The sequence below is a fragment of the Nicotiana tabacum genome, chromosome 3 (assembly GCF_000715075.1).
Source record: "Nicotiana tabacum cultivar K326 chromosome 3, ASM71507v2, whole genome shotgun sequence".
Lineage (NCBI taxonomy): Eukaryota > Viridiplantae > Streptophyta > Magnoliopsida > Solanales > Solanaceae > Nicotiana > Nicotiana tabacum.
This window is the reverse complement of record NC_134082.1, coordinates 201,939,703-201,953,218: the sequence shown is the minus strand read 5'-3', so window position 1 is coordinate 201,953,218 and position 13,516 is coordinate 201,939,703. Positions and strand designations below refer to the sequence as shown.

At 35.4% G+C, this 13,516-nt stretch overlaps 1 protein-coding gene across 1 annotated transcript; it reads right to left on the bottom strand.

Annotated features, from left to right (window-relative positions):
• Positions 1 to 10,685: 10,685 nt before the first annotated feature.
• LOC107807208 (pentatricopeptide repeat-containing protein At3g02490, mitochondrial-like) lies at positions 10,686 to 12,963 on the bottom strand. The gene has a single exon (XM_016631545.2). It carries the CDS (start codon positions 12,811 to 12,813, stop codon positions 10,870 to 10,872), a length of 1,944 nt encoding a protein of 647 aa, XP_016487031.1. The 5' UTR covers positions 12,814 to 12,963; the 3' UTR covers positions 10,686 to 10,869.
• Positions 12,964 to 13,516: the final 553 nt, after the last annotated feature.

Genomic DNA, 13,516 nt, shown 5'->3' with positions numbered 1-13,516 from the left:
AAAAGTTAAAGGTTTTTGTTCCTTTTGCCTTCGGATTTTGTATTTTACTTAAAAACTATTTAAAATGGGAGAGAGATATTAGGATAAATTAAACATTTAAAAGCTTACTACTTTACTAAAGATGGTAAATTGCTACCAAACTTAGTAGGCATTTGAACATAAAAATTATAATTTTTGAAGAAAAAAAAAGTAGTGTTTGGAGTTAAGTTGAAAATTGATATTTGGAATTTGAAATTATATTTGGACATGCATTTTACTTGAAAAAATGTTGCAGTATTGTGAGTGGGGAAAACAGTTTTTCTGAAAATTTTGAAAAAATAGTCTTTGAAAACTCATTTTCGAAAAATCTCCAAAACTTGCAAATAGGGGTGTACAGAGGAAACCGACAAACCGTACCAACCCGATAATCCGAGTCAAACCGAGAAAAAAAATCCGATTATGGTTTGGTATTGGAAAGAAAAACACGACCATAATTGGTTTGGTTTGGTTTTAACTAAAGAAAGTCAAACCGAAACGAAACCTACCCGACATTACATATATAATTATTTTTAGATATATTTAATATATAAATATACTTATTGTGATGTAATTTATAAATATTTCTTAAACTTTTTCATAAATTTATCTTTTAAGGTATTATTATTTCAAGGTTGGACTTAGAACTTTTGAATATTCCAATAAGTTTTATAGCCATTAATATTAGTAACTTAAATAATGCTAACAAAAGTCCAAATCAAAATCAAATTAATACTAATGCTATCAAAAGATATTCAATTCAATACTAGGAATGATAATGTATTGAATATCTATTTTTTTGCTTTGCAATAATTTAGATAAAAATCCATAATCTATTTTTTTTAGCGTTTAGTCATGTAATTAATACTCCCTTATTAGTCCATTTATATTAGCATGACTTAGTGCTTTTAGATTATGTTTATTTTTATATGGCTTTTCAATTAACAATATTTATATTACATAATTTTATCGTCTTTATTATTGAATTTTAGGATAATGCCATGACACATCTCCTATTTTGTATTATTTTCTTGAAAAATATATTATATAGTTGTATCATACTTGGATTAAAGAAATATTTTGGGCACAAGTTATATGTTTTGTGCTACGAAGATTTTACCGGGAAAAAAACCCGAATAACCCGAAAACCCGAAAACCTGAGAAAAATCGAGATGGAAAAACTCGAGTTTTATTGGTTTGGTTTGGTCTTTAGATTAATAACCCGACATAATTGGTTTGGTTTGGTAATTGCAAAACCCCAACCAACCTGACCTATGTATACCCCTACTTGCAAATTTTATGGACAAACACGTTTTTGAAATAAAATTCTGAAAACAACAACCCAGTGAAATCTCACTAGTGGGGTCTGGGGAGGATAGTATGTACGCAGACCTTACCCCTACCCGAAGGGATAGAGAGGCTGTTTCCGAAAGATCCTCGGCTCAAGAAGACAAAAAGAGACAATATCAATATTATCACAGAAACCATAAGAAAATATAAGAAAAACAAGAACAACATAAAATCCAGAAGAAAGCTGCAAAACAAAAGCGACAACTAGTAAATAGGACCAGCACTAAAAAAGAAGTAGTAAGACACGACATTGCCACTTGTTACCTAGACAAAACCTTACAAGACTACTCTAGCAAAGGAACGAACTAATGCAAGACCCAACTGCCTCCTAACCTACAACCCTAATACTCGACCTCCACATCTTCCTATCAAGTGTCATGTCCTCGGAAATCTGAAGCCTCGACATGTCCTGCCTGATCACCTTTCCCCAATACTTCTTAGGCCACCCTCTACCTCTCATCATGCCCTCCACAACTAGCCGTTCACACCTTCTTACCGGAGCATATGGGCTTCTCCTCTGTATATGCCCGAACCATTTGAGCCTCGCTTCCCGCATCTTGTCATCAATGGGAGTCACGCGCACCTTCTCCCGAATATCATCATTCCTAATCTTGTCCATCCTAGTGTACCCGCACATCCACCTCAGCATCCTCATTTTAGTTACTTTCATCTTCTGGATATGTGAGTTCTTAACAGGCTAACACTCAGCCCCGTACATCATGGTCAGTCTAACTTGTAAGCACGTGATTTTTGCCCTACATGAGAATTACTCCCAAAAAATGCAAAATAAAATGATTATCCTTGGTGTGCAATTTTGAGTATTTTTGTGATATTTTTGGATAATTATTTGTATTTGTCTGTGTTTGCTTATTTGTTAAATTAATAAAAAAATACAAAAAAATATGTCGCATTTGCATGTAGGATTTAATTCTGTAATTGTTAGTAATTAAATTAGTTTTTACAAAAAATTAAAAATTACAAAAATAGGCATCTTTTGCATTTTTAGCATTTAATGTCCAAATGAACAATTTTATGCTTAATTATTACTTAATTGTGCGTTAATTGTTATTGGAGTTAATTTGCGCTTTTATAACTTAGTTTAGTTCTTAATAATAATTTAAGTATTTTCATACTTTAGTTTTAGAAAATAAAAGAAGAAAAGAGAACAAAAATACAAAGAAAAATCGGATTGGGCCACTTCTTCAATTATAAGCCAAAGGCCCAAAAATTTGCACAATCTTCTCCATGACCCAATTCACTTCAGACCGGGTCAATCCGGTCCGCCCCATTAACCCATTAACCCAACACCCCTCTTCATTCAAAAAACAAAACAAAAGAAAAAAAAGAAAAAGAACGAAAAACCCTAAAAACCTAAAACTAACTACCTGCCCCCCTCCATCTTCTTTCTCTCCCAAAACCTTCATCCCAAGCCATCCATGGCTGCTATCCATGGCTACCTCTACCTCCAAGCTCCTCATCGACACACACACAGCTGCGTCAACACATTCACACGAGCACATCTTCCCCATCACCCTCCCATCGTGAAACCACCATAAAAAACCCATCGTCCCCCACGAACCCGTCACTGCCTGACGTCCAGTCCCCCCCCCCAGCTGCTGCTTCTTCACCTCCAAACAGACCTCGTCAACCATTTTTGCTGCGTCGATTGCATCCCCGTCGTCGATCGCTGCTCAAACGTCCCTCCACAGTTGCTCCGTCCTCAAACAAACCCAACTCCATCGCTGCTGCCACTGTTTCATCATCTCCAACCAGCCACAGCTGCCTTCTCATCGTCGTCGACCTCCAGCTGCTACTGTCCGTCGACCTCCAGTCCCCCACGCGTGCACAGTTTCTATGCTACTGCTGTCCGCCATAGCCTTCCTCCTCGACGAGCAGCTGCTCAACATCCTTAAACCAAGTAGACCCATCGAGCTGCTTCTACTGTTTCATCTTCTCCGCCTCACGACCCTAAGAACCTAGGTTGCCACTGCTTCATCTCCCAGTTCCTCCGAGCTGCTGCTGCCACTGGTTTCGTTTTTAAACGATGCCAAACGACCATCTTCTTTGGTCGTCTGCTCGTGCTCGTCATTGTTGGTTCGACCTTTGGTCGAGGCTCGTCAAGTTCGTTGTTTGTTTGGTCGTTGTTCGTCGTTTCGATCCGGTTAGTAGATTTTTGAGTTTTATTTTGTCCGCATTTTGTTTTGATATTTTTCGAATCTAAAATCGGCAAATGTTGGTTTTGTTTATCGTTTGAATTAATTTTTAGTTCATGATTCATGTGTTGTTTGTTAAATTAATTTTTCAGATTTCAAATGAAAGATTAATTAGTTATTTTTCATGTTTATTTCATGTTTGTATTGTTGTTTAAGTGAATATTTGTTAGTTTAATGTTTGTTAGATTTAAATTGGAATTTAATTAATTATCTCGTCAATTTGTCTCATGTGCTATGTATTTTCCAGAAAATATTAATGTTGTTTGAATCGTTAGAATCCGTTATGTTTGTTGCTAAAAATAGATTTAATTCATGTTCATCTTTGTTTGAAGTTCATGTTTAAATCCAGTGATTTAATGTGAGTTTATGTTTGTCTTTGATTTGTTAATTTAGTTTGAATCATGTGTTTTGTTGTTCGTATTGTTGTGTTCTTGCTCATACATTCATGGTCTAAATTAACCAGGATTGGTTCCCGATATGGTTAATTCATTCCATTAATTTTGAGTTGTGTTGTTCATCGTGTTCATATAATTGTTGTTGAAGATTGTTGAGAAATTGGTCATCTTGACTATATTTTGGTTGAGTTATGATTAATTGTTTGTTTAGAGCTGAGGGGGTAGTTTTGGTAAATTGCATTGCATTCGGGGGTAGAATGGTAATTGCAATAATGTCAGAGGGGTAATTTGGTAATTAAACATTATTTTGATTCTTTATGTTAAGCATGGGAAACAAATATAATGGGGTGGGGTTTTTGATGTACTTGTTTAATATAATGGGGGACAAGACAAAACATAATGGGGAGGAATCTTGTACTTTTTTAATATAGGCATGGGGACAAATTGTAATGGGTTGGGAATGTGTTATTTATTTAATGTAGGCATGGGGGACAAAATTTAAAATAAAGAAGACATTTAATAGTGGGCCAAAGCATGCCATTGGGGGAATAATTTTGTGGTTGGGAATGGAAGACTTGTCTTGCTATATATAGATGACTATTCTTGACATTAAAGGACTAGAACTTGAACCTTGAGAGGATTTTTTTTTGGGAGAGAAAAAAGAAGAGAATTTTTAGAACTTGAATATTAAGAGATACTTGAGAGAGTTTGTGAGAGTAAAAGAGAAATCCAATTTGAACTTCACTCGAATAATTTCTGTTTGCTTTTTTTCGAGTGTTATTCAAAAATCCGAAGCTACTGCATCTCGTGTCTTTTCTCTCTTCTGCTTTGACTGCGATTGTACTTTTTTCACTGCTGAGTTTCAATCTGTCACTGGGTTATTCTACTGGTTGTTACTGGTTTTGCGGTGTTGCGGAACCTGCTGTTGCTGCGTTATTACTGTTGCTGACTCCTACTTCTTTGTTCTTGTACTGCTGTTTCCAGGTACACATTTGTACACTCTTGGCTTGAAGCGAAAAATGAAATATTAATCAGGCTCCTGTTCCTGTTGAATTCTTTTGTTTGGATCTATGTTTGAATATTAATTTTCCTCTCTTCGTATAAAAATGTAGTCGATTAATTAATGAGTAATGAGGCTGCATATGTATGATTTCTTCATCTAATAATGCTAGTTTAAATTATTTGAAGAATAGTTAATCGGCTTTGATATTATTGTGTATTTATCTCATGTTCTAGCAAATAATAAAATGTGGAATGAAAGCAGTTTTTCCTTGTACAAACGCGATCGCAATTTTCCGTTCACATAAGCCGTAACTTAATAACTAATAAGTTGCGTTTTTCAGCATGTAAATAATTAGGAGATTTTTCTTTTATTTTAGAGACGAACTTAATAGAAAATGTAGTCGCTATAGGTTTATCCTTTTAAAATAAAAATGAGACGAGCCTCGCCAAATAAATCACAAACCGCCGGGGCCCTCAATAAAATACATAACCATTGACTAGACTTTGGATTTGGCCGTTTAATGAACCTTCACGGCCTCTTCCTAAAATAACAATATGTTAGACTCTTTAGGACGCGCCTTAATAAATCTTACCTTCTTAAATTCGGGTGCACATTTATGTGACCCAAATCCAATTCTCAACGGAGTCGAAATGTGTTTCTAATCACGGGTACATTGATTGTGACGTGGTTCGAGATGCGTGTCCATGACGTTGCAAATTCATTTTTAAAAAAATAAGAATGAGATGAGCCTCGCCAAATAAAATACAAATTGCGGGGCCCTCAGTAAATATTTGCTTTAAAAATTGTTTAGACTTCGGGATGGACCGTTTAGTAAAATTCCACGGTCCTACCCAAAATAAATACGCTAGTCGCTTTAGGCGCGCCTTTAATAATTTAATTTCCTTAAACTCGGGTGCACATTGATGTGACCCAAATCCAAATCTCAACGGAGTCAAAGTGTGTCGACGACCACGGGTACATTGATTGTAACGCGGTTCGAGATACATTTTCACAACGTTGCAATTCTTGATAAAAACAGTAAATGATAAAAGCGGTTAAAAGTTAAATTTTGCACATAAGTTCACACTTGTATAAAATCAGGTAATCAAGCCGAATATAACAGTTGAGCAACCGTGCTAGAACCACGGAACTCGGGAATGCCTAACACCTTCTCCCGGGTTAACAGAATTCCTTATCCGGATTTCTGGTACGCAGACTGTAATATGGAGTCATTCTTTTCCTCGATTCGGGATTAAAATTGGTGACTTGGGACACCCTAAATCTCCCAAGTGGCGACTCTGAAATAATTAAACAAATCCCGTTTCGATTGTCCTTTAATTGGAAAAAACTCCCTTGTACCCCCTCGGGTGCGGAAAAAGGAGGTGTGACATAACTACCACTTTATAAAGCTTACCTTTGAGTATCGGTGGCACTCGCTTGTCATACAAGACTCCAGATGCTAACCTCCACTTCATCCATCCTACCCCAATACGGTGTGTAACATCCTCGTTGATCTCCCCTCCCCCTGGATAACGGATCTGGGGTCTTGAAGCTGCATCTACTTGGGATGACCTGTGAGTCAAGCCTCACATCCACACCCACTTCCCCCGGCTCAGCGTTGAACTTACACTCCGGGTATTCCGTCTTCGTCCTACTCATCTTGAAACCCTTAGACTCAAGAGCATGTCTCCAAACCTCCAGCCTCTCATTAACACCAGCTCGCGACTCATCAATCAGAACTATGTCATCAGCGAATAGCATGCACCATGGCACATCCCCTTGAATATGGTATGTTAACGCGTCCATCACCAGGGCGAATAAGAACGGGCTGAGCGCATAGCCTTGGTGTAACCCCATAACAACCGGAAAATGCTCAGAGTTGCCTCCTATTGTCCTTACCCGAGTCTTAGCCTATTATACATGTCTAAAATTCTGGAAAAAAAAGGGGAAAAAATCTACGGACAGGCGAGTCCTATCAATGGACGGAAATGGTAAATTAGAAGGGAGGTCTAACTAATTAAATTTTGCTATAATTTGGAGGAGGTTTGAATAATTCACTTTTTATTTATTAAAGAAAGAAGGAACTTGTACATATGAAACTAAACTTGCCTAGAAATAATTGCATTATTAAACTGTTATCTTCCCCTAGGGTACCGAAGTTAGATGAAGGGGTTAAAGGACTACGAAATTGGAAATTGGAACAGCTACTAATCATCAAAAGTTGATGAAAAAATTGTCTTATGCACTGTAAGAAACTCAGTTGTCTACAAATCTGTGAAGCTAAATTCCAAAATCCCATTTGCAATATGACAAATAGAAGCCTCCAACTGAGATTTATTTTCACTGTCTTCCTTCTATGAACTATGAAATATGAATATATACGCATCTCAAATACGAGACAAGTAGCTATATACATTATTTGAAATATTGATCAAATGAAAAAAGGTAAACAACAAAATTCATTAATAGGTTTGTTAGGTCACTCTCATCGCGTTTTGCTCATTGAAATGTCCCCTTCAGTCTAATGCCACCCAACTAGCTAGAATCAGAATTGCAAAGATTGTCCTAAGACGACTAGCTTAACCTCTCAGAATTTAATTAAGTGTTTGGATAATATTCTGTTGAAGTTAAAAAAATAAGTATTTCAAGATGAAGTTGAATAGGAGTATTTATTTGAAAAAATAACTACTATTATTTTACTTAAAATACTCAAAGAACTTTTCTTAATTCATCAACATATAACAGTATGAAGAGACGTCTCCAATTTAGAGAACAGTCAAGGTATATTCATATTCTAATGATGGCTCCAATACATATTACGTGAGTATTAAATAAAAAAACATAAACAAAAAAGCACAAAGTGACAATAAGGTCCATAACGAGAGTTTGTCTGATAGAGGATTGATGCATCATTTTCCTTCTTCTTCTGCTTCGTACAATACTCCCAAACATCTTTAATGCGGAGTGTAGACTAATCTCCATCTCTGTCCATTTTCAGCCAACAATCAGATATTACAACTGAATTCTTTCTCTTCCCTCTTTTTAAACTGGTGATTATGTTTTTTCTCGTACGACTGATGTTTCGTGGGGGACTTTCTTAAGGAAAATGAAAAAGTAAAAAAGAAGTAACGTGAAATACAAGTACAACAAGATGGAGTCCATTATTTAAATGATCATTCAATTATCCGAAATTATCTCTTAAAGTCACTTTTCTTTTATTTGTAACAACAAAGTTACTGAACTATGCATATTGTACTCAGAAGCCCATTCAACTAGATTTTCCAAAATTTAGATTGCCAAATACCTATTTTACCCTCTAAATTATAAACATTTACTTCTTTTTATTTTTTTTAAACTTTTTAATATTATGATTATTCCCTTTTTAATTTATATTATGGATTTAACTATAGAATAAAAAATATTTATTTATAAATCAAGAAAATAAAAAATATTTAAGCATATATAATGCTGGAATAACAAAACAATGAGCATCGTAAAAAAAAATCAATTAGAATAATTTGTTAGCAATAATAATTTTAGTATTAACAACAAAAATTCAAAAAATTATTTACACAATTCAGAATAAAAGAAAATAAAGGCTGTAAAATATATATATTCCATGCACGTAATATAAAAATAATTATTTATATAAAGGTATTTTTATAATATACATTATATATCCTTGAAAATTATGCTCAATTATAATAGAAATGATTGAAAAATAGAAAAATAATAAAGGTTGTAAAATATATATTCCATGCACGTAATAGAAAAATGATTTCATTTTTCTATTAAGTTCATATCTTCTCATCACAATGGCAATTATGTAAAAAGATATATTTTTTTATCTAGTTTTCTTCTTATCTTCATCCGATTGTGGCTTTGTTCAATTTGATTTGTATGTCATTGGAAGACTCCAATCTTCTTTTGTTAAAAAAATATATGTGTGTTTGAGGTGGTGTTTATCTATGTATATCATCATGTGTACCCGTGTATACATCATGTTGTATATCGTGGTATACATTATTAGATAAGGCAATTAAAGGTTAAATCGGAATCAAATCGTCCTAACTAATTTTAAGAGAGTGAAATTCATTTGAATAAACTTAATTCAATTTCTTTTATTGATCAAAGAAGGAAAATAATTTTTTCATATAACAGGTTTAGAGCAAGGTTTAAAATAGAAAAATAATAAATATAATTATAGGAGTAAATAAAAAATTTTATATACAAAGAAAGAAAATAAATTTTTAATATAAATTTTTTATATACATTTGATGTGTTATACACCGCGATATACAAATAATATAATTATTTTTATGTGATATACATTGATTAAAAAAGCAACAATAAATGTTAAATAACTATATATATTATTTCATATTTTAGATATACAAAGAAGAAAAATAAAATTTTAATATGCATGTTGATATACATAAGGACAAAGAAAAAGTTGTGATATACACATTATTGTTGTGATATACATTTATTGGCTATTTGATGTTAATATCTATAACTAGGGCTATTTTCTCCTAATTATGACGTTGTCACATCATGCCAAAATCCCAATAAAATGATAACTAGGAATTGTTACACCAAGCCAAGACAGCCCATTTCCAAAGCCACTACGGAAAAAGGTAGAAATGACATCAGGTAGCCACTTTAAAGGGTTTATTATTTAAGAATTAGGCAGTACGTCCTGAATTTCAATTTTTCAGGACAAAAATATCCTGAATTGTCCTGTAGTAAAGATTTTTAATTTAAAAATTTCAGGACAAAATAAGTATGATTAATCTCTAAATAGTATCCCTAAAAATGGCTACATGTGCGCTTGTCCCACAGAAAAGCTTCGTGTCATTCTATGGGAAGGAAATATAGCAGAAAACAACTAAGATCTTTATCAAGGACCCAATAGACATTTGCCATATTGGAACATAAATCTTTATATGAATTATCCTAACACTCTAGGTCCAGCAAAAACTTGAGTTAATGTAGCACAATTAAGTTAAACAATAATATCAAATGGAGCTAAAGGGCATTTCCAGTGATCAACAAGTAGCTAGAGACACAAGAAATGAAAAACTTGAGTTGGATTCAATTGACAGTAGCAAACCCTTATAAACATGAAAATCTCCCAAGGTTGTCTACGTAATCTAGTAAAGCAAGAATTAAGAAAATCTCCATGATGAATCCAATAATGGACTAGACCAATTACATGGCCCTTTTTTGTTCAAACTTTATAGCCCGTTTGGCCAAGCTGCAAAAATCAGCCTATTTTGAGAAGTGCTTTTTTCCAAAAATGCTTTTCTCAAAAGTACTTTTGGTGAGAAGCAGTTTGTGTTTGGCTAATTAGTTTGAAAAACACTTTTGAGCAGCAATTAGTGTTTGGCCAAGTTTTAAAAAACTGCTTCTAAGTGTATTTTTCTCAAAAGTGCTTCCCAAAAAAGTGTTGTTTCTCCAAAATTGATTCTGCTTCTCCTCAAAAACATTTTTTTTCTTCCAGAAGCTTGGCCAAACACCTCAATTTTTGGCCAAAAGTGCTTTTGACCAAAAAAAAGTACTTTTGGCCAAAAATAAGCTTGGCCAAACAGGCTATTACTCAGAAAACCACAACATGATCAACTCACTGGAGTCAAGATGAAGCATTCTCCAATAACTTTAGTATAAAGTTGAAGTGTTCCCCAATAACTTTGGGACTAAACGCAATTATGTCCTTATTTGTGTCAATTAAATTTCACCAAGTGAATTACAACTAGAAACAGTTTCTAAGGGAACTAAGCCCCAATATTTAAAGAAAGCAGAGATGGCAGCAAACTTTCATAAGAAAATATTAGGGAAAAAATGTCCAAACACTTTGCAGCAAAGAAAAGCTAGATGACATATCCATCTGAACCTATGCAGCTGCAGGAATAGTGGCAGCTGCTTTCTGAGGTTTCATGGAACAGAAAAGATTCAAAACATCGGCATGATTCCTAATGTATCTTGGACATTTTGCAAGGAAGTCCTGTGCTTCACTCCGCCTTCCTGCTTTAAAGTATGCTTCAAACAAATTGAGAAATACAGAAGTTGATGAAAATTTCTTCACGGTCACTGCTTCAGTAAATGCAAGGGCATCATCAGCAGTTCCAGTCTTGGAAAGGTACTTGATGAATGGATCCAGAAAAGGTGGATAACCTTGACTTTTCATCAAATGCAGAACATCCAGAGCTTCCTCGAAACCCCGTTGAGCCAATAATTTTCCTATCAATAACTTATATGTGGTATGCCACACATGTAGTTCTTTCTCCTCGACCATCTTCTTGACAAGTTTGAAGGCATGAATCGCTCTTCTCTTGCGGCAGTGCAAAGAAACCAACAATTCTAAAGCATACCCAGCATGCGAGGGACCTTCTTTTTCAACCATCATTTCAAATGCATCTGAAGCTTTAACCAGATCACCAGCTTCACAGTACCCTTCAATTAAAGATGTCCATGCTTTAGAATTTGGGGTATCACCTGATGAATCTATATAATTCATAAACTCGTTCAAATCCTTATCCTTTCCACCGCTACCCAAATGAAAAGCAATTTTGCTCTGTTGATTAAGACTAGGTGTGAAACCAGCATCTTTCATTGCTTTTAATATGTTGTTGCATTCGCCAAATCTATCAACGCTGGTCAAAGACTTGAGAATGGCATTGAGGTTAGCACCAGTCAATGAATTGCCACTTTCTGTGAAGACCCTCAAAACTTTTGAGAACAGGTCCAAATCAAGCTCCTTACTAACAACTATTTTCTTCAATAGAAAAGTGCAGTCCTGTGAGGATGGCTTGTTTATGCCAACCATTGCAAACTCATACAAGTCCACAGCATCCTTAATCATTTTTCTCTTAACAAAATTTTCCAGAACCTTATTATACGTTTCCCTTTCCATTTCAAACCCAGCAGTTTTCATTTCATCAACTAACCTCCAGAACTTCTCACCGGACTCTTCCCTGCCTAAGACCCTAGCCATAGCATTAATAGTCCGCTCGTTGTGTTTAAACAGACCACTCTCTTCAATCCATCTAAAGAATATCAAAGCCTTATTACTTTCACATTCAAGCTTCTCCAGAACCACAGTGATCAACTCACTAGAAAACTCGAGATTTAACCCACGCAGCTGCTTTTCCACGTCATCTCCCCATACATTTCCGCGAATCAATTTGCAAACCCTAGAACAAACTTCCTCGCTCGAATTATCAGCCAGCTCAGGACCATAAAACTCTTTTAGCTTCTTCACATCACCGCTCAGCTTATCCTTTTCAAATCTCTCAATAGTTCGATTAAAAGTACCCCGTGACACTCCATACCCTTTACTTTTCATAATTTCAACCATATCCCAAAACTCCTTAGCAAATCCATTAGACCCCAGTATCCCCAGCATATAATTATACACCTTTGAGCTCAACCTCTCACTCTCATTCTCTAAAACCCAGTTAAAAAACCTACGTGCCGAATCAGGGGCAGTATTAAAGCTCCGCAACGCCTTTACAACCAAATCGTGGGTCATAACAACACTGTTAGAATCCAAATCAAGCTTAATTTCGTCATTATTCCGGTTAGGTTTAGAGAAAATGTCGGTTAAAACAGTGATGTGGTGATCTGAATCTTTGTGTTCGACAGCTAATTCAGACGTGGAGAGATTACGAATGGTGAGGCGTTGGTAAGAGAGCATGTGAGATGCACGTGAGGGGATAGTAGGAGAAGTGATAGAACGAATAGAATGATTTACCTGAAACGGAGAAGGATTGATGAGTTTCCTGGAATAAGAATGGTGGCGTAGAAGAAGACGAAGCCATCGCTGTTGATTCCGCATTTTTACTTGTTAGATTGAGAGATTTGCTTAATTGGTAAATGAGTTTCGGCGAATGAAGGAAGGGGATTTTGGTAGGGTTTATGGATGAGAATTCAGAAATGAGAAAACTCAGATGGGTTCAGTTCTAACAGGTTCGGGTCACATGGACTGTACCCAAAATCCGAATGTGGGTTTCGGATTTGGAGTTGGGTTATGGTTCTTCTTCTTTTTTCCGGATATTTTTGTCTAAACTTTTGATAAAGTATCGTTAATCTCTAACAAATTGAATTTAAAGGAAAATTGACTATGTATGGGTCAAAATCTGACCATAGTGGTCGTCCTCGAGAGGAATGATAAGGGGTCGATTAAGCTGTAATCATGCCCACGGGACGAGACAGCAAAAAGCACATCGGCCATCGTCGGGGTCAAACCATCAGAAAGTATACATCACAAAACAAGCGTTGTGTTCGAATAGATGACGAAAGGTACAGTCGTAAAAAATCATGACGGTCAAAGACCATTGGATAAAAGGGAAATGAACTATATATATGTGGGAAAACTCAGAGAAGAGGGGGGTTCTTTGGGAGGAGAGCAACCACAACAGAGGAAAAAAAAGGAATCTCTTGTTTATCAACAGTTACTCTTCTTCCCCTTCTTGGCTCCTTTGTTCATGATGCATCTCTGCTTTGGATGTAAGCTCATCTCTCATGTTTGATGTACGATT